Genomic DNA, 27015 nt, shown 5'->3' with positions numbered 1-27015 from the left:
CTGGTGTGTGTTCTTTCCTTTGTCATCCCAGTTCTTCTCTCTCGAAACGATCACTTAGCCCGAGTATAGGTTACTCAAAAAGAAAAAGAAAAATTCTCGTCTCTGCAAGGAGTATAAAAAATGAGAGAGGAACTTGCTACTAGTATATCCAATTCTCGTCTCTGCAAGGAGAAAAAAGAAAGGAACTTGCTATATATAAAGATAAAATCTCGTCTGCATCTCAAATTGTAAGTCTATTTCAAAAATCCTAGAGAGTCAAACCTTTCTAAGTTTGACTAAATTTATATGATAAAATAATTATTATTATTATGATACCAACTAAGAATCATTAGATTCTTTCTTAATTATATTTTCATAATATACTCACTTTACGTTATAAATCTTAGTATTTTTTCTATAAATTTGGTCAAACATAAAAATACTTTGACTCTCTAATATTTTTATAATGAACAATTTGGGATGGAGGAAGTATAAAATATGATACACATACACTAGTCCTTGCCATCGGGCCCCCTCCCACATCCTTGCCTCCTCTCGCTTTTCCTTCTATAGCTAACTTTTGAACATTATTTGATATTTTAAAAGCTATAATATAAAAGTATCATATTTTATAGTGAAGGAGTTATACAGTTAACCACTGATATGTGAGGAGGCTATATAGACCTTTTATTATATTCTATTAGCAAAATCATCTCTAAAACTATCTTAGGAGGTTATTTAGATGGTTTTCAATAAACTAAAGGTAGAATATCTGGTTTTATAAGGAGGTGATGAAGACAACTACGTTAAGTAGATTTTTTCAAAAAAAAATTTTATATAAGAACATATTTTGATTAATCTAGCCATATTATTACTCATAGTAAACATTAGTGTTCTTTATAATATTTGGTTAAAGTTATATCGTTTCACCCTTCTAAAAATGATTTTTTTTTTCATTATTTGTTAACGGAGTGAGTAGCAAAATGCCGATGGCAGTGATTCGTACGCGCGCCCCGTTGGGAGGTATATTCCATTGTTTTTTTTTATTTGTTTGAGTGGATTCCATTGAATAATCGGTCACACTCAGAAGTCAGAACCCAGTGCAAGCCCAGTCACACTCAGAGCCCAGTGGAAGCCCACTCTAGGTCTCCACCCTTGACTAGCCACAACCGGTCCTGGCTACCCATGGCTTCTACCGGAAGACGGCGGAGGTTAAGCTGACAGTAAGGCCTTGTTTAGTTTACCCAGAAAATAAAAACTTTTCAAGATTCTTCGTCACATCAAATTTTATGGCACATACATAGAGCATTAAATAGAGAGGAAAACAAAAATTAATTATATAGTTTGTCTGTAAATCGCGAGACGAACCTTTTAAACCTAATTACTCTATGATTGAACAATGTTTATCAAATAAAAACAAAAATACTATAGTGACAAAATTCAAAAACTTTTTAGATCTAACAAGGCCTAAACAAAAAAAAACAAATTTAATAGGTGTTTATTTAGCATTATTTTTACTTAATCTCAGCCTTTCAGGTGCGCTGTAGCTTACAAACCACCTCTAAAAGTAGTTTAAGTTAAGTACACCGCCTCAAAAAATATATTCATTTTTAGAGGTAATGGTTGACAATAACAGTCCATGAAAATATGATTTCTAGAGACAGTTACTTATCAACCGCTATTGAAAAATAGAGAATTTCTAGAAAACTATTTTTAGAGGCAGTTTACTAAGTCTACTATTCTTAAAAATAGACGCAAAACAAATAAATTCATAATATTTTTCAAATGAAGTAGGATGAGGATAAAATTTATATGAAAACTGTAGAGACCAATAAGATCTAAAAACTATTCTTAAAAATAGATGCAGAGCTAATAAATTCATAATATTTTTCAAATGAAGTAGGACGAGGATAAAATTTATATGAAAACTGTAGAGATCAATAAGATCTAAAAACTTTATAATGAAGACCTTTTCATTTCATACTATTTAAGATCGTTTAGAAATTGAAATATTCACTATAAAATTTGTACACGTCGAACACACCTACTACACTGTCACGACTCACGAGTGATCTAAAGTGGTATAAAGTGTTACTCTCTTTGTCCTAGAATACAATGCATTATAACTTTTAAAGTTTATGTATTTATGTGGTGTCTATGCTCAGATTTAGGCCTTGTTTAGTTCTCAAAAAATTTTACAAAATTTTTTAGATTCGCCATCATATCGAATCTCTAGACACATGCATGAAGTATTAAATATAGACGAAAATAAAAACTAATTGGACAGTTTGGTCGGAATTGACAAGACGAATCTTTTAAGCCTAGTTAGTATGTGGTTGGACAGTATTTGTCAAATACAAACGAAAGTGCTACAGTATCGATTTTCCAAAACTTTTTGAAACTAAACAAGGCCTTAGAAAAAAATGTTGAAAAGAAAATTATGATTCGAGGAAAAACTATATTATCTAGTTTAATCCATGGGTACACGTGTTTTTTTGTGTATTCCCTTAAGTTCTCTCAAATCTTTTAGAATAATATATTACAGCCTACAGGACAGATGGAATAGTCCTTAGCCAACTAAACTTTATACTATAGGATCCAAAGAGAGCCTTAACCACAGCTGTGTCCGGATAAATATATGTGTAATGTGTTTGACTTCTCATTTATTTAGGCCTTGTTTAGTTGACCCCTAAAATCAAAAACTTTTCAAGATTCTCCGTCACATCGAATCTCGCGGCACATGTATGAAGTACTAAATATAAACGAAAACAAAACTAACTGTACAGTTTACTGTAAATCGTGAGATGAATCTTTTAAATCTAGTTAGTCCATAATTAGACAATATTTATCAAATAAAAATAAAAGTGCTATAATGCTAAAAAAATCGAAATTAAACAAGGCCTAGTATGTATATGCAGCTACTTTTCTCATTATGGTCGACATTTGGAGCGACATGGGTGATAATGTTGCAGCAACGCCTTGCCTCTCTGCCTTGCCCAGCGCACAAAACGAGAACCTTGCTCGCTTGGGCGAGCCGATCCTGCTCTACCACGCGAGCGAGGCAAAACTTGCCAGCGCAGCCTCCGAGGAGCTTGAGCGAGGGAAGCAAATGCACATCCTTGTGCACTAATCGCTCGGCAAGGCGCCACAATGCCAAGAACAAAGGTTCCAAGCACGTCCAATAAGTTCCGTGTATCCTTGCTGAGAACTGTTTGAATGCATCACATCCATTTTGATGTTATTTGGTCCCGTAGATTTATCTGCATACATTATTAATTTTCAATCTAAGGCCATTGGGAGTTTCATCTGAGTTTCATTCACATTAAATAGGCTGCTACATAGGCATTTTGGATGACATGACAACGTATTTAAGAAGAGAGAGAAGAAATAAGTTTCATCTAGATGAAACTCTCTTGACACGATTACCAACTCTCTATGAGTCTTGAAATTAAATGCCTATGAAATCATAGAATGAAACTCTCCATTCAGAGTGAGTGTTTCATTCAAGTTTCATTTCATTTCACATGACATGGTAACCTTGAAAACAACGCTATGAAACTCTCCACTGAGACTGACGAGAAGACAACACCAAAGCTTCTTCCTTATGATCCCATCTCTTTTGTGCAAGATCATGATGTCAATTATAGTTTTTAAAAAGATACTGATGATGAGGCTCCTAATAATAGCATCTGATCTACTAAATCTGTTTGTTTAACCTTTTCAATTCTAAGTTTGACCACCTGTCTTATTCAAAAATTATATTAACAAAAGTTTTTTTTAAAAATAACTTAAACTTAACTATATTTATATAAATTTTTTGAATAAGATGAGTAGTCAAAATTAGAGTAAAAAAATCAAACAAACTATAATTTATAATAGAGAGAATAACTTTTAAAAGAAATTCGATGTGTGAAAAAATAATCTGAAACGTATTTATCTTGCAAGATAGTTTTGCCATTTCGATCGAAGAAGGAAAAAAAGAAAAGATCAGCCATATGGAGTCCCGGAAATCCCGAGCGCGTCGCCCGGCGTACCGCTCCACGCCTTCCCTCTCTCTTTCTCCCTCGGCCTCTCTTTTCTAGCAGCGACGACACGTCAGATCGAGCGGCGCCGCCCTTGGCCAGGTCTTCGTCGGGGCGCTTCGCCGGCGACGAGCATCCGCCAGGTATGCCCACTCATCGATCGTCGGCCATTCCCAACCCTGCCCCCTGCTGTGAGAAATAATCATCATCGAGCACTCCAAACCCTAATGCATGCAATGCTCTATTCGGATCGATCTGACCATGCATTTTCATTTACCTAGCTTCGGTCTTTTTTTTTGGCAGAATTATCGGGCGTATATACGTGTCGTGTGCAGCCATGTCTTCCACCGCCCGCGGCGGCGCTGCTCGCGGCCGCAGCCGCAGCTTCGGGAGCCGCAGCAGCAACGGGGCCGACGGCAATGGCGCCGGGATGTTCGTGAGGGCGGGGGCCGACAACGAGATGTACGTGCGGGCGGACAAGATCGACTTCAAGAACCTGGACGTGCAGCTGGAGAAGACGCGGTCGCACGTGTGGCTGGAGCACCAGCGGTCGCAGCGGTCGGCGTCGCCGCGGCCGGAGACACCGCTGCTCGAGTGGGAGATCGACCTCGCCAAGCTCGACATCCAGAACCAGATCGCGCATGGCACCTTCGGCGTCGTCTACCGCGGCACCTACGACGGCCACGACGTCGCAGGTACGTCCGTTCATACGGCCATAATCACGTCTCGTCCTCACGGCCTCACCGGCGACGCACGTGAGTATCCATGGGTATATATTAGCCCGGCGAGAGGCTGCACCACACCCTTCGAAGGGAGGGAGAAGAGAGTAGATAGAAAACTACAATATGCCATTAGGTGCTTCTTTTTTTAAAAAAAACATCAAAAGTTCCAAAAAGATTCAGCCAAAAATATGAATAACAGACAATGCAAGGATCCATGTTCAATATTAACAAAAATTTGTAGAAATAGAAAAAAGAGAAAAACATGATCTTACTAATAAATCTATGGTGGTGGAGGAAGAGGTACCAACAACCAAAGGTGGTGGAAAATGGCCAATGGAAAAGGTTAACTCAAGGGCAACTTAGGTCCAATTTGGTAGCGCTTGCGGAGTAGCTTCACGAGCAACTCCATGACTCCACCAACCAAAGGAGATCAACGGTTTACGCACCAATCCATGATTCACGCTTTTAAGAGGGGAAACCTCCGTGGAAGCCAAAAAATAGTGATTTCACTAGACTCCTTCACCTAGGCACACATGCCCCTGCCCTGAAACATCCCTCCTCCGCATGAGAAAGTGCGGAGAGAGTGAATGGTGACGCAGAGGTGGAGGTGGACAAAGGCGCCAGGGCAAAAACATATGAAGCGGGCGGGCGACTTGGAGGAAAGGCAACGCGGTGTGAGCGGATAAGAAAGGAAGAAAAGGATGTGAATGGAGAAATAGGAGAGAAGAAAAACATAAAAGAGAAAGATAAAAAGCACTATGAACATTTTATCTTTTTTCTATTTACCATGGGGAGCTGTTTTTACTTAATTTTCCTCTAAAAAAATTAAATTGACCGAACCCTAAGAAACCTGCTCCAAACACACGCTTACTTGAATGAGTTAGCGGGTGGTGGGGAATGGCAACTGATGTGAGGCCACTTGAGATAGTGCTGAGGAAGCTTGCTGGTGTGTGGAGCAAATTAAATCAGAAAAAGAAGGAAGATAGAGCAACTGTAGGATTTTTTTTCAATTCAAGAGCCTAAAATTTTGGCATGAGAAGGGAGAAATGCCCAGGAAGGATCAACACTCCACGGTCCACACTGAATTTCTCCGGTTTTCTGACTGAGTTATATAGATCCTCCATTCTAAATAACTCTAATATCTAGTTTTTTCAAGGAATCATTTTTCAAACTTGAATAAATATATTAAAATACTGTAATAGTTATGATCTGTAATAAATACCATTAGTTTAATAGTAAATTATATTTTATAATAATTATGTTAAGAGATAACAAATGCTGACAATATTTTCTATACATCTATCTAAATTAAAAAAATGATTTCTGAAAAAATGACACTGAGGGAGTAAAGTCGTTTGATATTTTATCTTTAACATTGTATGTATTCCTGACACATTGCATTGTATTCGGGATGCAGTGAAGGTTCTGGACTGGGGGCGTGATGGACAGGACACAGCGGCGAAACACCGCGAGGCCTTCGAGAAGGAGGTCGCCGTCTGGCAGAAGCTTGACCACCCCAACGTCACTAAGGTTACGTAAGCAAAATTCACGGCCATGCATCTTCGGCCTTGTTTAGTTGACTCCGAAAACTAAAAACTTTTCAAGATTCCCCGTCACATCAAATCTTAGAGCAAATGCATGAAGCATTAGATATAGATGAAAATAAAAACTAATTACACAGTTTGTCTATAAATCATAAGATGAATCTTTTGAGCCTAATTAGTACATGATTGGATAATATTTGTCAAATAAAAACAAAATGCTACAGTGTCGAAATCCGAAAAAAATTTCGGAAGTAAACAAGGCCTTCGTGTTGTTGGAGTTGGAGTTCACTGCACCGTGCACTGTTCTGAGGCCTTGTTTAGTTCACAAAAATTTTCAAAATTTCTCGTCACATCGAATCTTTTGGTCACATGCATGGAGCATTAAATAAAGATAAAAATAAAAACTAATTACACAGTTTACTTGAAATTTGTGAGATGAATCTTTTGAGCCTAGTTGCTCCGTGATTGGACAATGTTTGTCAAATAAAAACGAAAGTGCTACAGTAGCCAAAAAACCAAAATTTTGCCAACTAAACAAGGCCTGAATATCATCACTGAAAATTAACTTGCCGACGGCATGCAGTTCGTGGGCGCGTCGATGGGGACGTCGCATCTGAAGATCCCCAAGAAGGGGTCGAGCTCCTTCAGGGCGAACGAGTGCTGCGTTGTCGTGGTCGAGTTCCAGCACGGCGGCACGCTCAAGACCCTGATGTACAACCACCGGGACAAGAAGCTTTCCTACAAGAAGGTCGTCCGGCTCGCGCTCGATCTCGCCAGAGGGTGAGTACACCAGTTCATTAAGTTAGATTAGAGAAAAACCACGGATATATCCATTTGGTATAGTCCACGATTGCTGATCGATGGTGAGCGGTCTCATTACGGGATATATATATATGCACGCACGCATGCACAGGCTGAGCTACCTGCACTCGAAGAAGATCATGCACCGCGACGTGAAGGCGGAGAACATGCTGCTAGACCGGAAGCGGACACTGAAGATCGCCGACTTCGGCGTGGCGCGCGTGGAGGCGCAGAGCTGCGAGGTGACGGGGCAGACAGGCACGCTGGGCTACATGGCGCCGGAGGTGCTGCAGGGGAAGCCGTACGACCACAAGTGCGACGTGTACAGTTTCGGCATCGTGCTGTGGGAGACCTACTGCTGCGCCATGGCCTACCCCAACTACAGCCTCGCCGACATCTCCTACCACGTCGTCAAGCTGGTGCGCTAGCTAGCTTGTCGTGCACCGTACGTACGTCGTCACCGCGGGTGAGCTCTAGCTCTGATCAGTGGACATATATATATGCATTGCGTGTGTGTAGGGCATCCGGCCGGACATTCCGAGGTGCTGTCCACGGGCGATGGCGGACATCATGACGCGGTGTTGGGACGGGAACCCAGACAACCGGCCGGAGATGGCAGAGGTGGTGGCGCTGCTAGAGAAGATCGACACCAGCAGCGGCAAGGGCGGCATGACCCCCATCGACGAAGTCGCGCAGGGGTGCTCCTGCTTCGGCTTCAACCGCAGCGTCGCCTAGTAGCAGGCTAAGCTAGCTCTCGCCAGTTAATTAAGACCTCAGTTATTAAGTTAATAATAAGCTAGTGTAGTACACACCTAACTACGGCCGGCGGCGGCCATGATGCCTCAAAACTAGTCGGCTGGCGGGCATCGATCGATCGTCTTCTTTGCAGCGCTGTCTGCTGTCGCACCCCATCATTGTGCGAATGTGTTTGAAGCGCCGCGCCATGGACTTGCGTAACCTGTAATTTGTCTTTGTGTGTACTGTGGTCCGACATGGAATCTGTGTTGGCATCACACAATCTTCACGACTGCAACGAGAGGGTGGCCTTGGCAATTTTATTCGATCGGTTTGGACATTTCTTGACTAACCACTACGGGAGAGGTAAAATTCTCGAATGTTAAAATTTAGGCACTCGAAAAAACCAATCTTTCCCGAGTGTTGAGTGTCGCAGGCTTTTCCGAATGTCAAAAATTGAGCATTCGGAGAAGCCAATCTTTCCTGAGTGTTGCACTCAGGGAAAAATTGCACTCGGAGAAGAGAGGCTTTCCTGAGTGCTGTAGTGTACCTGGCACTCGGGGAAGATATTTTTTTTTAAAAAAAGAAGAAGTCGGCCGGCCATCAACGGTGTCAATTCTTCCTCGAGTGTCAGCATGACTCTCGAAAAAGGCTTCTCCGAGTACATGATTTTCAGCTCTCGGGGAAGACGCCTTTCCCGTGGGACGATACCCCTGAAAACTCTTATCCGAGTGTTGCACTCGGGGAAGGCTTCCCAAGTACACCTGCACTCGAGGAAGCCCCTGGCTGCTGTAGTGGACGCTAAAAGGTTAGAAAGCTCTGAGAACATTATTATTATTTATTTGAAAATTCTACTATAGAAGATAAAATCTAAATTTTCTTACATTGTTTTATAATTTTTCATATAATTTTGAAGTATTTTTTCAGATATTTTAATGAGATTTTGATAATTTTTATTCTAGCTATTTAATATTATTGTATAAGCACGAAGCTACAGTGAGTTAATCGCAAAGGGAAGAAAAAAAGAAAAATGAACCCGCGTGATTTTGCAGGCCAACCTTTGCCACCTGGGCCGACTTCTACAGTCTATGCTGTCACCTTGTTGGTGGGCTTCCTTTATTTGACACTGATCACTTAAACGGACATTTAGCTTCTTTCTATGATTTAAGCGCTACACGAAACACAATAATACACTATTTCCATTTAATCAACCATTTATCTCTACTATAATAGAATACTCAAATTATACTTAGTCCACCCAGTAAAACGTCCCCCGGTGAGAGTTCTCAACTATTGTGTACCCCAAAAAACACACACAAGAATTTGTCTCCATTAAAATCAAAGACTAATAAAACACACCAACTAAATCCAACGGTTAGGATTGGATGTGGGAAGCCACGCTTCTCACCCCGCGCCCTTCACCTCATCGCGCGAGGCTTCCCTCCGCACCCAACCTCGCCAAGACCACACTCCTCCCTCCAGGGTTCGATCCCGTGCACCCTATCTTTTTTTTCTCGGGGAAAAAATGAAGGGTACATCGAACTCTGCTTGAGCGACAAAAGCTGCACGCCTCTCGACATCCGCCGCCGCATCCTACGCCAGCGGCAAGCTCCGCTGGCTCGCCAGCCAGTGATAGGGCGAATCTGGTTCTCCTCTACCTCCCTCGCCCTCTTCTTCTTCCTTATACCTCCGGAGGTTCGCGTGCGAGGGGCCAGCACTGCTGCTACGGTTTTGGCGACAAAGAAGTGGCAGCGTACTGCTAGAGGTGAGCAGGACGTTTGTAGCGATGTCACCAACGACCATGACGAGGGCGTTGCGTGGATGAGGATCTCCGATTGAGGGGCGGCGGCGGCGGTGGTCAATGGGCGGCGCGCAGAAGCCGGAGTAGCGAGAGGATCGGATTCACGTACTGTGACATCTCTGACGGCCGACGTTGTTCTCCTAGCCCCAGCCCCGATCCGCGATCATGCACGCACTCTGCATGCCCACCGTCCCACGACACCAATGGAGCATCAGAGCAGGACGCAGGTGTTGGTCAGCTTTTCTGAATTTTTTGTGTTTTGATTCAGGGATTTCACAATACCAGACACGTGAAGGGAGAAGGAAGAAGGGGAAATCCAATTTGGAGTTCTCAACATTTATAGAGGTGAACGTAGTCTATGCTTGTTTTGTTATCCTTTCATGTCATTGTTGCATAGGAGATTTATGTGTACTTTCTGCAAGTCTATGTGATTTTGTTTGTGATGTTAGTGAGGGACTTGTTCAAGTCTGAGGTTCCAGAGCTTGATTTCTAGCTAGCTGAGTCTAATAAGACCTTCTGAATCTGAATTGATAATGAAAAAAATAAAGTGGTTGATTGGTTTACCCTGAAAGATGCATAAATCAGAAACGTTTCTTTTGGTGCCTAAATATGAATATTTATATAATACATTAATTTGATGGGAATTTATTCCAAGTTTGCTTCAACTATTAGTTCACAGCCTGGAAATTTTAATGATCCCTTGCCCTCAATGTATTGAACAGTTATGCAAGTTTCTCGTACCAGTTAGAGAGGATGTTACAAACTCATAGCTTCCTCTATTTCATCCTTTAAAGAAAGGCAAGGAGTTGTTTTTGACAATGAAGGATATGCCCATTGCCATTTGTTTTACTATTATTGGCTTTCTGTGTTTTCATCATTTAAAGAAAGTTGAGGTAGGCATACGAGACCAATTAACTTTTGGCTATCTGAACCTGAATGTGAAACTTTTGGCTGGAGCCAAATCGGATAGTCTCTGTGCAAAAGATAGGGTTGAACCTGAATGTGAATTGGCCAAATTATTTGTTCTAATTAATAAACGAGTATGCATGAATCAGAATGGATGCTCTATTGTTCCATTTAGGTAGCACTAGGAGTAATAGAAAAGTATATGTAATATAGATCGCTTTACAGGAGCGACCAGCCAGGAGGTGTTGTTGTGGCAGATGCTGGTATCGAGAACTGGTGTTGTTCAGATAAGCTGGAACTAAGAGTCATGGTTGTGTGGCGGATAAGAGCTAGAAGGCATCATCATGTGTGGATTTCAGGCAGGAGGACCAGGTGATGCTCTCTGACCCACCCTCCTAGGATGCTTATTTTAAGAAGGATTAATTTGTGGTGGCCTACTATGGTTCATAGATGGATTACTTAAATCCATTGAAATATGTAAATGGTAATATGAACACACAACACACCCTATATATGAGATAGAGAATGGTGATTGTACCTGTGGTCTCAATTTTTTCTCTAAATTTCTTTTGCCTTGCTCACCTTTTTGTCTAAAACTCTAAACTTGCTCACCTTTTTTACAACATATGTGAATATGATCTTGACAATAGCTGAGATAGAGAATGCTTCGATCCTTATGTTTCAGATAAAATTCATAGCAATCACGATCCTAAGGAATAACTAAATTTGAAATCATCTGACAGGATCTGCAGTATTTTTTAGTACTAGCACGTATGTTGGACGACAAGAGACTTTATCCATTCGGGTCAGGCTTCTGAGACGGCCAGCACCTGCTTGCGTGTGTGTCAGTGCTGGGCGTTTGCAAGGTATGTAGCTTTACTGATTTGGTTTGAACATTTTGGTGAATCATGCTTTAGTTTGCGTAATTAAAGCTCCTGAATATAGATGCTTATTGATCTCCTTGATGAAATTGGACACTTGATAGATTGAGTGATAACATGATCTATTATGTCTTGCTATGCACGAGTGTTTTCGGATTAAACTATATAAAAAAATTATCGTCATTTGGTTGTGCATCCGTGAGATGAACCCGTGGCGTTAGCACGGGCACTATACTAGTCTTATTTAAGTGGACTTTTAGCGCCAACAAAGCTAAATGGTAAGTGAGTAGCTATTTACCATTTAGCATTTAGAATAACAATATTATTTGAATCTTTTATGGTCCATTTTTTGTGTTTATTTGCTAGTTGATGTTCTCAGTATTTATTATAATCAGTCAAGGATGACAACTCGTACTACGTGAGAATGGCAAACAACTTCAATGAAACACACATGCCATGTAACTACCGCCTTTAGTATGAACACAAAATATGTTACTTAACAATAAAGTGATATAAACATGATCAAGTGATGTTTGTATTGTCACTGAAGTCACTTGTCCTTCTATGTAATCTAGGACATCAACTTTGGCACATTGTAATAGATAAGTTAGGGGATAAATCACATCTAAGACTCTAACTAGTTTTGATGATGGTTTAGTCTACATCTTGATGGTAAATAAATTTGACTTTTAGGGTTAAATGAATTTTACCAATAGTTATATAAATAGTTTTTTTTAAAAAGTATCAAAATATTTTTTAGAAACTTTATGAAATTAACAAAAAAAATCCTGAAATCTAGTTTATAATCATAGAAAATTTGCCCTTAGACGCGATTGGAACCAAAATAGGTTACAATTGTCTCAAAAAAAATATATTAAACAAGTTTTATGTTTTTGTTTCAAAATGGTACTCTATCTTCGAGTGCCTAGAGTTATTTGACACTGCTCACTTAATGGATATTTAGCTTCTTTACCCATGATTTAAGCGCTACACGAAACACAATAATACACTATTTCCATTTAATCAACCATTTATCCTGTTTAAGTGGCTATTCAGCCTGAACAAAGCTAGGTGGTAAGTGACCTACTATTTAGCATTTAGAACAACACTGTTATTTGAATCGTCTATGGTATATTATTTTAGTGTTTAGTTGGTAATTGTTGTTCTTATTGTTTGTTAATCGGTTAAGGATGACAACTCGTACTATGAGAGAATGGAAACTTCAGCGAAAACACACGCGTCATGTAACTACCGTCTACCTTTTTAGAATGAACACAAAATATATTACTTGACAATAAGGTGACAATAACATGATCAAGTGATGTTTGTATTGTCGTTGAAGTCATTTGTCCTTCTATGTAGTCTAGGACATCAACTTTGGCTAATTGTAATAGATAAGGAGTGCATCTACTAGAAAATATTGTCTTTTGTAATAGATAAGGAGTGCATCTACTAGAAAATATTGTCTTTGTCCCAAAATAAATACATGATTCTTGGAGGTATAAGCTATTTTATCATGTAGTGATTGTGCTTTGAAAGTAGAGAAACTAAAAAAAAGCCTATTACAACTAGGTGGACCATGCACTTATTTTGGAACAAATTTCAAATGCTAGAAGTACACTTATTTTGGAATAAGGGAGTAATATTAAGACCATAGAAGATTCAAATAATCCAAGTTAGACGCCAAAAGATTGAATATAATTTAGGGGAAATCTGAAACTGATTTCTTATGTTTTTAAGATACAAATTTATGATTTTGTATTGCACCTCGAGTCTAATATGACGCCATGTGTAAACTAAAACTATCTTCAAAACTAGCCAGGAGTATGATCTATCCGATGTTATAATATGACGATTGACGCCATGTGTAAAGGATATCCGGTTTTACAGTTTGACAAGGAGGGAAATCGGACAACGTGGACAATTTTTTTTCACGGCCCGGTCCGAAAAATGCTAGATGGGCTTTTCTGGGCTTTAAAGATACGCAGGCTATATCCACTCAAAAAAAAAAAAGATACGCAGGCTATACAGCTTCGACAAGATGGACAGGGAGTCGGCTGTCGCCACTGACCTTCTAGGCGGCCGTTTCCGCAGGCTACCCTGCACCCCCCCCCCCCCCCCCCCTCTCTCCCCCCAAGACGGCGCCGAGCTCGCCCTCCATCCCCGCCCCACATCCCGGCGCCTCGAACTTGTCGTCCTCGCTCCCGTGGTCGCCACTGGGAAGCATGAGGAGGCGGCCTGGGATCGCTGGCTTAGAGTATGCGGCGGCTACTCGCGTATGTGCAGTTCTTACACTTGTTTTAAATGAGAGATCTGTGTTCTTGCTTCCCTGTTTTTTTTGAAAAGAGTTCTTGCTTCCCTGTTTGGAAGATGAGATGAGATTATTGCTGGGAACTTTCAGAACCATCGCCGGCTGGTCGGGGAGAATGTGGCCAATGTCAGGACCGATGTCATGAAGGAGCAGCTTGCGACGTTTCGGTCACAGCTCGAGGAATCTGCTTGCAAGCATAAGGTGATTCACTCTCCTGTATTTGGTTGAATATCGAAGGAGAAAGAAAACCTAACGACACTTAATTGTTATGATGCAAAATTTGCAAATTACCTGTTGGCTTCTTTTGGATAATGATAATGATATAGATCGGAGTTACCCATCTTTTATGTAGTTAAGTGTAAGATCAACGCTAAACCTCATGGCCTGCTGGGACTGGGAGAATCCTTGAGGTTTAAACTCTGTATATTAAACTCCTTATTATCTGCTAAATGAATTGGCAGCGTCCTGGCAATATTCCTTCAAAAAACATTGTATCATTTATGCTTATGTGTATTATCTGCTGAATTGTTAACTAGAAATAAAATGGTTGTTTTCAGAAAGCATCCTTCTCTACCGTGGGTTTCGACCTGCCCGACTGGTTCCTGAACCCGAAGGATGGTGAACCCTGTTCCAGGTTGGATGGCAATGGCGATGAAGACTTTGTGCTCCCAGCCAAATCAGACTTCTCAGAAGAACAAGGCTGCCCTGCTACCAATGGAGGATCCAGACCACTGTCGATCCTTGCCAGCTGCCCTGCATCCCATGAAGACGCCGAATTTGAGGCCGACGTGGATGAGGTCAGCAGGATTTTGAGATCCCGGTTTGCTTCTCCAGAGGCCATTGTGATCTCCATGGACTGCTGCCCTGTCAGGGTGTCAGCACGTCTTGTCAACAAGGTCCTGAGCAGGTTCAGCAATGATTGGGTGGCCGCATTTGGGTTCTTCACGTGGGCGGGAACTCAGGCAGGCTACTGTCATTCTGCTGATTTATATGACATGATGGTAGACATATTGGGCAAGTTCAAGCAGTTTGATTTGATGTGCGGTCTGATCAGCCAGATGCATGAGATTGGGGGGTTGGTGTCGCTAGCGACCATGATGAAGGTGATGAGGAGGCTCTGTGGGGCCAACCGATGGAGTGACGCCATTGATGCTTTCCATAAAATGGACCGCTTTGGGGTGGCGAAGGACACAAAGGCCATGAATGTGCTCTTGGACACGTTGTGCAAGGAGAGGAGTGTGAAGCGTGCAAGAGGTGCCTTCCAAGCTTTGAAGGGGACAATTCCTCCCGATGAGAGTAGCTTCAACACATTGGTTCATGGCTGGTGCAAAGCGAGGATGCTGAAGGAGGCTCGTGAAACAATGAAGGAGATGGAGCGGCATGGTTTTAGTCCTTCAGTAATAACTTACACCAGCTTGATAGAAGCGTACTGCATGGAGAAAGATTTTCAGACGGTTGATGATATCTTGGATGAGATGCACACAAAAGGATGCACACCAAATATTGTCACATACACAATTATGATGCACGCGCTAGGGAAGGCTGGGAGGACACAAGAAGCTCTGGATACTTTTGACAAGGTGAAGCAAGATGGCTGTGCCCTAGATGCTTCCTTCTACAACTCTCTGATATACATACTCTGCAGATCTGGGAGGTTGCAAGATGCAAATTTTTTGGTCGAAGAAATGCACCGAACCGGAATATCCCCAAACTTGACTACCTTTAACACCCTGATTTCTGCTGCCTGTGATCACTCTCAGGCTGAGAATGCACTTAAATTGTTGGTTCGGATGGAGGAACAGTCATGCAAGCCAGACATCAAGACGTACACCCCCTTGCTGAAGCTATGCTGCAGAAGGCAATGGGTGAAGACGCTTCTGTTCCTGATATGCCATATGTTCCGGAAAGACATCACCCCTGATTTCAGCACATACACGTTGCTGGTGAGCTGGCTATGCCGGAACGGGAGGCTCACCCAGTCCTGCTTATTCTTAGAGGAGATGGTGCTGAAGGGCTTTGCTCCACAGCAGGAGACCTTTGATCTTGTGCTGGACAAGCTTAAGAAGATGAACATGCTTTCAGCAGTGAGAAAGATTCAGCTTCTCAGGATGCATACAGAAGGTACTAGGTGTAGGAGCGGTGTTCCATCTTATTTGAGAGAGGATGGTCACGGTAGACAGTGTTATGCTGTATTGTCAAACACTAGTGAAGCTGAATCTTGGAATAGATGAAAAAAGGTACCCAGAGCTGTGCGTAGCGTACACTGTAAAAACTACTGTTGATCTATTTAAACACACCACCCTGCCATAAAAAAGCTGGATCCAATCGTCCCTTTTGCTGGCTTCCAGTTGACCGATACCTCCAGTGTTCAGTGCCGGAGACCATTGTCACGTCATGAGCTACAGTTGCCTAATCCTAACCCTAGGGTGTTGGCAGTTAGCCTCCATGTGTTGGCCGTTACTGGACATGCCCCCCTCCTGCTCAACCTCTACTCACCTCGAGGTGTCCCAATGTCGATACTCTCTGGATAAGCTCCAGCCTCCTGTGTAACATAGAGCTCCATATGTATCACAAACTCTCTAGGTAAGCAAGTATGCACCAACATAGGCTCTAATTTACTGAAACATTATTTTATGGATTTATAGACTTAAATGTTTTACTATATGCTGCAATTTGTAGACTTAAATGTTTAATCAACACTGCAAAGGTATCTTGAATAATACACTTGTGATAAATAAAAATGTATGCTGGTATGGATTCGACAGTGATATGAATAACCATGCATAGTGACATGAAAATAGTGCAGGCAAGAGCAAGTGACGCTGATCTTAAATAAATGTTTGTACAGGTAATATTAATTATATGGAAAAGCCAACGGTTGGGAAATTGGCATGCTTAATCTCTGTAAGTACTCATGTTACTTTCATATGCTCCAACGCAATGGTATTGCAAGGGCAATATAGCTTTTGGAACAGTACAAATGTTTTCTTATTATTATGCATTAAGTAGTATACTTTGAAACATGAGCCTGGTCTTTGAATATTGTACTTCTCATTGTAGGTTTTTTTCTCTTTTATAATAAGAATCTATGTATATGCACATTGCAACCATTTAACCATCTTGTTGAGTATTTTTTAGCATGCTGCTTTGTTCTGCTGAATCCTTCATTATCTAATGAAAGAGTATGCGTGAAACTATCTCAGAACTTTGAGGATGTTGCGTCAATGATATATTAATATGCATTGCGGAATTTGCTAATTCTGCAATCCTAATAGTGGGTACCTTGATGAGTGGTGATAGACCCTGTCCGGGGTTATAGCTGCTTTTCTTCTGATCCACTGATGTTGTCTCACTTGTGTGCATTCCTACCTATCCAAATATATTCGTTTATGCCTAGCCTGATTCGGATTTGTTTTGGAACATAGCAATGGTTAGGGTTTTATACTATTGGACAGTCATATGAACTTACATATTGGGACTGGATCAATTGACACGGTTATTTTACTAATATAAAGATGGATATAGAATGATTTTACTGCTTTGGTAGCTTTGCTGTCTCCTATCGACCATTTCATTTCCATATATAATAGTATATACATAGATGTGCACAGTTTTTCGTTAGACTGATCTAGAGGCAGGGCTTGCTCACTAAAGATTTCACCTTTATATTTAAAGCCATCTGTATAGATTCCCGTAACAGTTAATCATTTTCTTGCAATGCGTAGGTTTGGAAATGATGTTCACTCTGCTTGCATTGCCCAGACCTATAATATTAAGGTTAATTGCCACTGTAGTATGTTATTGTAACAAACAAACCAATGTGTTGAATTCAATTTCTTGGTGTTCCATTGTTGAAATCAGCTGGTGCACCATTGGTGCATTGGGTTGCACACGTGCTATTGTTTCACAGAGGTGGTGCCCATAGTGAGGGGAGTATATCAATGCACTACCATGACTGTCTTTGATTTACTTTAACTGCTTTGAGCCTTTGACAAGCAACATGGGGCTATTTTCCATTCTCTGTTTAAGGCATTCTTGTGTTCTTGTACATCCTTGTGCCTCACCAAGCTAATATTCTGGTTTAGTTTGATAATTTTGCTATAACAGCATCTGCATCTATCTCTTTAACTGTGATCTTTGTGTTTAAAAACCACATGATAACTGTACAGTGTACAGGATTTTTATTAACCCTTTCCTCCCTTGACGGTGTCAGGTACGGAGACACGAAGGGGAGCTTCTCCGCTGCAATACAACAAATGGGCCAAGACTTAGTACGGTGGCACTGATTTGGAAAGACGATGAATGCAGCGTCGAGGCTAGCAGGGGCAGAGCCACCCCTCTTCATTACTCTCACGTAACGGGCTGGATCTGCCCCTAATCGAGGATCTGTGACTTAATAGTAACCGTGGATACCGGTTCTTTGTGTTGATACTCACTCTTTTTTTCTTTTCTTTTTTTGGACCTTTCTGTGCAAATACTGGAATGGATTAAGGCTTTTTTTTTTGCCCTTCCTGAGCAATTTTTGGCCCTTTCTGGGCAAACACTGGAATGGATTAAAGCATTTTTTGGGCCCTTTCTGAGCAGATACTGGAATGGATTAAGAGGCATGATAACGGTTGTTTTGGGAGAGAACCATTATTTAGAATTTTTTTTGCCCTCAACATCGGGGCACTTCAAAAAAAACTGAAGAATTTATGTACAAAGCTACACACGGGCCATTAGCTATTAGTTAGTGCATATAAAATGTCTACTAAAGTGTCAATGGATACATAAACATTCAGATTTTGCACTGAATAACAGCACAAGCAATATTATTGTCCTCTTTATATACAGGATTAGAGCCGCCATTGCTGCTGCTCATGGAACTCAGGTTAGCTTGCAAGTACTGTCCTGTTAAGAAGCAATCTCTGTCTCACTAGTGGCCCTGTCATGGGCTCATGGCTCTATTTTCCTTATGACTTTACACTGAGTGTAGTTTCATTTGGGGTATAAAAGTGCTACTGGTCGAACAGAATCTGGTTGATGGGAATGGGTGCTGCCAAATCAATCTAGATGATCACGGTTTTGAGATGAGTCCACGTATCTCTTCTGTTATCCGAAATGTCGTTTGACTTTGTGCCTGTTCCTCAAATGCTCTGGCCTTGTTTAGTTCACCCTGAAAACCAAAAAGTTTTCAAGATTTCCCGTCACATCGAATCTTGCGGTACATGTATGAAACATTAAATATAAACGAAAATAAAAACTAATTACACAGTTTGTCTGTAAATCACGAGATGAATATTTTAATCCTAATTAATCTATGATTGGACAATATTTGCCACAAACAAACGAAAGTGCTACAGTAGCGAAATCGAAAAAGATTTCGCATCTAAACAAGACCTCTGGATGGTTCCTCAAATCTGGACTGAAAAGTGGTGGGACTCACTTTCCTGTATTATGGGAGGAGTGCATTAAAGCCTTCTACTTTGGTCCTGGGTTGACTTCTTGAAAATATTTGCGCCTGTTCATTAACACCAAGATGGTTACTTGAAGATTAAAAAAAAACACTACAGAGAGAACGATGATTAAAATTGAATGCAGGAACATTCTATTGGTGGAGAGAAATATAAAAAAAAAATAGCACGAACAGCTTTCAACGAATATATCAAAAGGTCAAGCTGCCGTCGAGACAGATAATGGTTCCATACATGATGCAGTGTAGCAATACAGCTTTCGATGTGTAGCTCTAGGGAATCTAGCACTGTTCTTCAAGGTTCAAGCTTTAATGCACTCCTCCCATAATACTCCCTATGTTACAAATTGTAAATTGTTTTGGCTTTTCTAGATATATAGCTTTTGATGTGCACTAGATATACATTTCTAGGTGCATAGCAAAACTAGAAAAGCCAGAATGACTTACAATTTGGAATGGAGGGAGTAATATACATTTTGTGGAGTTAATTGAAGATGAAAAGTCTATTTTGTGTAGAAGAGGTTTGCACGGTTATCCCAAACATTGAAAACAATACCAGACATTATTGGAGATTAAAGAGATCATACAATTGCGATTCATCGTATTCTTGGAGCAGCTTTTGCGGTTGCGGTCCACGCAAAAACTTTCTTCGGCCTTGTGGTCGCCATCCCGACCTCTCTAGATATTCTTCGATCAACCTGATATTACCAGAGACAAAAACTCTACTGAATTGATCTACAGAATGGCCAAAAAAAAGAGTTCTAGATGGATCTAAGAACTTACATGCTACAGATTGACTTTTGAGAGGCAGCCACTTCACGGTCTGGAAAGGAATCATCCATTCTGAAGCTTAACCACACATATAACTCTAGGACCTGAAGTGATCACCATAATAAATAATGCTTAATCTCAATGCAACAATTTTAGAGTACCGAGAAGAATTTGTATTCAGAAGAATGTTAGACAATATATACAGTAAATGGCTATGAACTGACAAGCTACTAAGTTACTACTACAACAACAACAAAGCCTTTTAGTCTCAGGCTAGTTGCAGTAGGCTAGAGTTGAAACCCAACATGAGATACCAACAAAAAAAAACAAGAAAGAATAATAAAATAAATATATATAAGGCATCAATGATTGTGATATTCTTCGGGGATGTAAAGCTCGCTCATGGTTCAGGCATGTGAAGTTACTAGCAGTAAGAATTTAGGTGCAAATAAATAACCTTGTGAACTGATTCAAGCTCCTTGAGTTGATTGTCTGTTTTAGGAACCTGTAATGTTCCAGGTGTGAATATCTCTTTAAGTCGAACAATGCCTTTCCTTGCATAATTTTCTGCAAACTGCATATTGAAGAAATTAGAAACATGTGTCCTAGTTACACAAAAATATAGCAAAGAAAAATAATAAGATAGAAATGCTTGCCTGAACTAGTCCTTGGACAGATATATCATCACGTATGTCCACTGGACTGCAATATGAGTTTTAAAGTAATTAGATAACAGTAGTTCACAAGAGTTGTGAAGCAAGCCAATTCAAAAAGACATACAAGAGGACAGATGCTACAGTATCACAGTACTATAGATCACCTGATACAGAAGAGGTATTTATCATACAATCCGAGAGGGAAATCATCAACAATAGCAGCAACCTTCTGTTAAAACAACAAAAGAAATAATACTTAAAGAAATATTATACTTGCAGCTTACAGAAAACATACTCTACCTAGGAAAGTTCGCTATTGTTATAAATTTAAGGATAATGCAATGTCATTGTTTTTTCAGCAGGCATTCAGTCTATTTCTACCCAAATGATTTCATCTTGATTTATACAATGTTCCTTGTAGAAAATTTGACCCAATAAAGAAAAGGTACTTATGGAAAAATTTACCAACATATCTTCACAATCAGCAATAAAATAGTCTGGCGATAGTTTAGCCTTCTCCAAGAAACGTTCCTGCAGCCCAACAAAATGAAAACTAATACACATTTTCTGACCATAAGTAGCTGCAAAGAGCCAGAAAGCACTGATATACATTTAGTGGGAGAAAACTAAATATTGATAACAAGCTATTCAAGAGATGATATCTCCAAATATGGTAGATTAGGATCATGTAATTCCGGTTCCGGTCAGCCTTATCTTATCTCTAAGGGAGCCTTCTTGTCTCCTAAGCAATGTACACCTATATAATCTGCCCATGAGACTCAGAAATACAATCGCCTATTCCACAAATTCTATTCCTCCTATACAATGTAGATAGACAGAAGGCAACTCTAATTCAATATTCTGAGCAAGTCAACTCAAGCTAAGAAGCAGAAGTTTGAACAAATATGTGCAAAAGATCGTGACATATTTGTTTGAACCAACCACCTAAAGAATTATGAAGCAGCTATAGTGCTAGAAACTAATGGTATCTGGGATGTAAGCGGTTTTCTCAGTCCTGCTGACGAGTTGTTTCGTTTAGTGCAAAACCCAGGGGAATTCTTCCCTCAGGACTGAGCTTTTATAGTTATAGTTCTAGAAACTTCTGATGGATATTGAAAAATAGCACAGGAACTTATAGTATCCCAGCTAAATGGTTATCACAGTATCGCCACTAAGTTGTTTGTCAAGTAATACATGTAACTTTGCTGTTGACAATCAGTTATAGAATCCAAAGTATGTATTTGTATTGAGGCATTTTACACATAGCATGAGAGATGGTTTGTTTAGCTTACCAGTACAGGGTGAAAAAAGTCAGTTCCATGTAATCGTGAATACAAAGATAATAAATCAAATGTGGGGAAAAGTCCAGCACGCTGCAGAGAAACAAAGTCAGCATTTGTGGTTGTTTGTGCTAATTATGAACTATACAAAGCTTCTTGCTGCATTCATATTGCTGGAAAGTAATTTAGTGTGCAGTAAAGAGAGTACCTCTATAATGGGGGAAGCTGATTTCAGAGACGAGTGCAGCAATGGGAGATCTTCAGCATCTACACAGGTCACTTCTCCAACAGGGAACTTAGACCCATATCTCCCAGCCCTGCCTACAGAAGAAAGGCAAAAGTTAAAACATGTAAGATGTGCCCAAACTGATGCTCAACAGCCTGTGAATCAAGGGAAAACAAAAGGGCGAAAAGGAAACTTCTGGAGGTAAAACATAAGAAGAAAATTCAATACCAGCGATCTGTTTGATTTCGGCCACAGTTAGTTCCCTGTTGCAGAAACCGTCAAACTTCATCATTGTAGAGAAAATAATTCTGGAAATGTTCAGATTAAGACCCATTCCAATAGCATCACTAGCTACTAGCACATCAAGGTCACTGGTATCATCATTGAACATTGTCGCCTGCAAGCTTAAGGAATACGTTAATTCACGCATGACCACCAGCAAGGTTACTTTTAACCAAAAAAAAGACTACAAACATAACTAACAAAATCTTGAAATCCTGGCTAAATTATGAGGTTGTGGGTTATGGCATTAATTGCGCAAACCAAGAAAAAGCTGGTTGGCTGTGTACTTTAAAGTCCAGCATCAATACAGGATGACCAAAGTATGATTATCCTTGAGTATTACCCAAGTAACATCTTACACATGCTGCTATTCATCTTAACATATGGAACATGTGGCATCAATGAGGCAAAAGTATAATAGTATAGTATGACAGTAAATACCCAGATGTAAGCAAATACCTGCTTTGTTCGAGTTTCTGGTGGCAATGAACCATAGACCACAGAGCAAAGATGCTTTCCCTCCCTTTCAATTCTTTTCTGAATGCATGAAAATTTGCAAAATAAGAAAGGTGCCAGAAACTTCATGTTCACTTCATCTACTGGATATCTTTTTAATGATAATGAATTCTAATCTGTTATCTGTAGATCAATACCAGGGTGTGTTTTCAGGGTTTTAATGGGAAAAAAATTTAGCAGGTGTTGTCGGGGTAACTCCATTGCTGGTCCTTGATCTTTGTGTGTTGGATCTGCCCTTGGTTTAAGGGGTCCACTTTTTTTATGGTTGTGGATTTGAATTATCTGTTTCAAAGACTTCAGTTTACATGGAGTATTCAATTGGCAAGGCTTATGAAAAGCATAAGAAACACAAACATACTTTGATGGTTGTTAAATAGAAACAACTATCCTCAGATGTCTGATTTTGCTCATTTCCTATGCTTTACTGTATTTGTTTTATGTTTTTCAAGAACTTTTAAGGACATTTTATGTTTATTTCTTAGATATGTGGAGTACATCATGCACATGCTTGATATATGAAGCAATCCTGCAATGGCCAGTTGAACCAATACCAACCTTGAGAGTATAAATTCCACGTCTTGAAAATGTTACTAAACAATCTCCTGCCTTGATGTTAGAGAAAGACCCAAGTGGAGACTTCAGAGGAACCAAAGGAGATAGTCTCTCATAATATTGAACCTGCTCAACAACATAGGATCTGTAAATTTGGATATTTGCCTCATAGCATTCATTATATGCATGCATCAGTACTTTAGCATTATCAAGGAAAAGAAAATTACTCCCTCCATTCCAAATTATAATTCATTCTTGCTTTTCTATATACATAAATTTGCTACTTATAGATCAACCCTTATGTCTAGATACATCTAGAAAAGCCAGAACGACTTATAATTTGGAACGGAGGGAGTATTATGCAGAACAACAGATTCATTTGGGCAAGGACAAAGCCCTTGCAAATCCACTTGGATATTCTTTGCATATACAAAACAGCAGCATAATAGCATATCACCAACCAGAGCTGCATAAGACTGCACGTTATCTTCCCATAAGGAGGTTCCCAGATGGGTTTACTCTATAGTCGTGATTTTTTACAACGGTCAACATTTATTAGCGTTAGATCAGGCACACAAAATTACTGCATTGATAAATATTTTCTTAGAAAGATTTATACATATTAAAATTGATAATAGTGGTTAGAACTTGTATTTTGGAGAATGCGGCAATGTCCATGCCACTCATATGTGATCACAGGAGGTACTAGACAAGATAGTTACAATCTAAGGCCCTGTTTGGATCTCCTAAGAAAAATGAGAATGAGATCCAAACACTTAACTATCTATCCAAACCTTACTATTTAGAGATTTTCACTATGCGAAGGCAATAATCATTATGAGAATGAGATTAAAAAACCCCTCATTTGTTTAATCTAGAATCCAGATTCCATATCACTATCCAGAATCACTATGAGAATGAGATCCAAACATGCCCTAAGTAGGGCAAGGGCCTAATTGAGTAGTATGACAGATGGTGTTATCCACAAAATATGATATTCAACATATATAAATGTGAACAAAGCCATATTTGAGTATGTGACAGTGCCAGAAAAGTGCTGTATATCTTAAACCAGAGTGGAGAGAATTTGAAATACTTAAGCTTAAAGTCAGCTAAGGCTTGCAAGATACAGATATTGTTGATATTTCATCACGTAATAGGTAACTACATCATATCTCTTTCTTGTACAAAAAAAAACTGTCTGTCCATGTCAAGAAATCCAACTTCATAATGGCAGTATACTGGCAGAGTAACATTGTTGGCAACCTTAACACACTTCAAATTCACAACTACGATATGTGGATAAAAAATAAATAATATATGTCCGCTGTAGCAGTACTGTCCATTTGGTTAGTTCATCTAGATTACCGTAACTACATCACCAGTAGCTTCAAGAATTCGCTGAATAAGGGGAACAGCAGCTGGGTCACCACAGACATGAAGTTCATCTGAACAAAGCCCCAGAAGTGCACGTGTGAACGAATAACCCCTTGATTTACAGCCAACCATCTATTCCATGGAATAAGACAAAATTAGAATGATGGGGGATATTCCAAATAACTCTTTATTGACAGTGAGAAACACAACAGTTTTGATCATTTATTAAAAATAAAATCAAATACACAAGCCTCTAGCTTACTATTTATAGACATCTCTGATATCCCATCCTAGCAGTCAACAAATGAGTGTTACTTTTAAGTACCTGAATTTCATCAATAACAGCACATTGATAGTCGGTTGTCACATCAGCCATCTCAACTGTCACTGAGCTATGCTTTGCACCTTCAATTTCATCCCTTTCTTGTCCAGTAATCAAGTTACAAGGGACGTTAACTTTGTTTAACCTTTGGGCTATCTCTCTTGCTAACAATCTCAGAGGTCCACAGTACACACCTACAAAATTTGAAGAGAACTCAGCAACCATGGTAACAGTATGTTCTTTAGTACAGGTTAATCAAAATAGTACCTGAAGAGCTTGCTTCTAGTCTCTTGAGAGCACTATAAGTTTTCCCACTGTTTGTAGGGCCAACATGTAAAAACACATTGCGCTTCTTTTCTCGGGCTTTAGGGTACCAGATATGAGGATGCCTGTTGTCCGAGGTAGCACATAGCTTAATTGAAATTTGCATGGGAAAATAAATGAGAAGATGGGCCGCTACATGCTAGCATGCAAATAACCCTTAGGTTCACATTACCTTTCAGTATAAACATTGGACCATTCCAATTCCAAGGCATGATTATTGCTAGGGAGAACTAAACAAACTAAAACATAAGTGCATCCCGATTATTTTGAACTGTACTCATAATTCAAGCCACTGTAATAACTTAACATATATGGACTTCATTTTTTTGTTGTTGTGGTGAATAATGCTGGGTAACAGCATCCCGTACTGGAAGGTTGCTTTAGGAGTCAAGGAATGGAATGTCAGGTTGTGTTGAAGGTATGGTACAAAATGCATGAAATTATACACCCAAACTTGAATATGCAAGGAAAAAACTTGAATTTTACACAATTCAATAGGATATGTATTGAATCTTACGTCAAATCAGTCAAATCAAACTTCGCAGAGTTATGGTAGGTCCTCCAAAATCTCAAATTAGTAGAATTCACCATTGAGTGTAGATCAGAATTGGAAAAAAGGCCACTCGTATATACAACTGTACAGAGTATGGGGCTTGTTAGACAGAAAAGCAATTTTAGATATTTAAGAACAATGTATGATGGATAGAACCACCGGTGGCTTTGACACTGGAACAAAGTGAAATACTAAAGCAAATTTAAAGCACAAGGCAAAGAAGTATGAAATAATAGCATAACCACGATACAGCACTGTGCGGTCCATTCCATGCATGCCATATACACCAAAATTGAGACCACAATTTCTTGTTCCTAGTATGATAAATTTCTCCAAAACTATGCTTTAATCATCAGAGGAGAAAAGAAAACAACAATCACGACCGAACAGGAAAATTACTGCCTTTTCCGACTGCTATGCTCATTTCTCCAATCAAACATGAAACATAACACAGTGATGCTACTGATAACCTGGAAATAGAGACTACCACTGATAGTATGCCACCACTGGTCGGTAATGTCTGCAGAGGGCGCGCTTGGTTTTGGCATTCTACCGAACACATGGCACCGGACCCAACCAAAAGAACAAACAAACCGACCAGCCACCACACGAAACGCCCAAGGATCCAACCGCCCAAGGTAGTACGAACCATTTCGGCACGAGGAGGCCGCGTGGGGCGACGAGAGCGCCCTCTGGCGCAGCAGGACGGCAACCGCCATTATATCTGATCTTCCTTTCCCCCTCTCTCTATCTCACTTCCCTCCGCGGCGCAGCACGGTTCAGACCCGACGACAGCGAGGCGCCCAGGCAACCTTGATCGCGCAGGACGGCAAGAGTCTGGGGAGAGGGAAACAGCCAACCAATGCGCTCGTGTAGGGTGGGGGTGGAGGAGGCGGCGGTCGACGCTTTCGCCGGGAAGCGGGGCAGCGGAGGAAGCGGAGAAGAAAACCATGCGTGGCCCCCAAGCCCGGAATATTCATTTCTCCTATCGGCCCAGATCAC

General features: G+C 40.3%; 3 protein-coding genes across 10 annotated transcripts; 2 read left to right on the top strand and 1 right to left on the bottom strand.

Annotated features, from left to right (window-relative positions):
• Window positions 3908-8141, top strand: LOC8060481 (serine/threonine-protein kinase HT1). The gene is made up of 6 exons (XM_002466427.2): window positions 3908-4144; window positions 4337-4696; window positions 6141-6253; window positions 6851-7047; window positions 7181-7487; window positions 7588-8141. Exons 2-6 carry the CDS (start codon window positions 4339-4341, stop codon window positions 7801-7803), a joined length of 1191 nt encoding a protein of 396 aa, XP_002466472.1. The 5' UTR covers window positions 3908-4144; window positions 4337-4338; the 3' UTR covers window positions 7804-8141.
• LOC8060480 (pentatricopeptide repeat-containing protein At3g22670, mitochondrial) lies at window positions 9296-18209 on the top strand. Of its 3 annotated transcripts, none has more exons than XM_002466426.2 (9): window positions 9296-9568; window positions 9873-9949; window positions 10736-10882; window positions 11254-11376; window positions 13414-13667; window positions 13793-13903; window positions 14260-16285; window positions 16551-16606; window positions 17916-18209. In XM_002466426.2, exons 5-7 carry the CDS (start codon window positions 13617-13619, stop codon window positions 15931-15933), a joined length of 1836 nt encoding a protein of 611 aa, XP_002466471.2. In that variant the 5' UTR covers window positions 9296-9568; window positions 9873-9949; window positions 10736-10882; window positions 11254-11376; window positions 13414-13616; the 3' UTR covers window positions 15934-16285; window positions 16551-16606; window positions 17916-18209. The 3 variants fall into 3 exon arrangements, with proteins under 3 accessions (XP_002466471.2, XP_021306625.1, XP_021306626.1); XM_021450950.1 differs by having other exon boundaries at window positions 9296-9735; XM_021450951.1 differs by lacking the exon at window positions 13414-13667 and having other exon boundaries at window positions 9296-9949.
• Window positions 18222-26984, bottom strand: LOC8060479 (ATP-dependent RNA helicase SUV3, mitochondrial). Of its 6 annotated transcripts, none has more exons than XR_002449086.1 (18): window positions 26663-26984; window positions 25978-26095; window positions 25404-25525; window positions 25140-25330; window positions 24806-24946; window positions 23441-23563; window positions 22829-22906; window positions 22316-22484; window positions 22070-22182; window positions 21874-21954; window positions 21047-21112; window positions 20746-20810; window positions 20582-20627; window positions 20383-20499; window positions 19938-20029; window positions 19742-19852; window positions 19082-19202; window positions 18222-18857 (listed from the first exon to the last, which is right to left on the bottom strand). XR_002449086.1 is itself a non-coding variant. In XM_021450952.1 (18 exons), the coding sequence occupies exons 1-17, from the start codon at window positions 26730-26732 to the stop codon at window positions 19163-19165; spliced, it is 1743 nt and encodes a 580-aa protein (XP_021306627.1). In that variant the 5' UTR covers window positions 26733-26984; the 3' UTR covers window positions 18222-18857; window positions 19128-19162. The 6 variants fall into 6 exon arrangements, 4 of the variants coding, with proteins under 4 accessions (XP_021306627.1, XP_021306628.1, XP_021306629.1 ...); XR_002449085.1 differs by having other exon boundaries at window positions 18222-18837; XM_021450952.1 differs by having other exon boundaries at window positions 19128-19202.

Source organism: Sorghum bicolor, chromosome 1, assembly GCF_000003195.3.
Source record: "Sorghum bicolor cultivar BTx623 chromosome 1, Sorghum_bicolor_NCBIv3, whole genome shotgun sequence".
Classification (NCBI taxonomy): domain Eukaryota; kingdom Viridiplantae; phylum Streptophyta; class Magnoliopsida; order Poales; family Poaceae; genus Sorghum; species Sorghum bicolor.
Note: the sequence above shows the minus strand (reverse complement) of the source record. Positions and strands in the feature narration are given on the sequence as shown.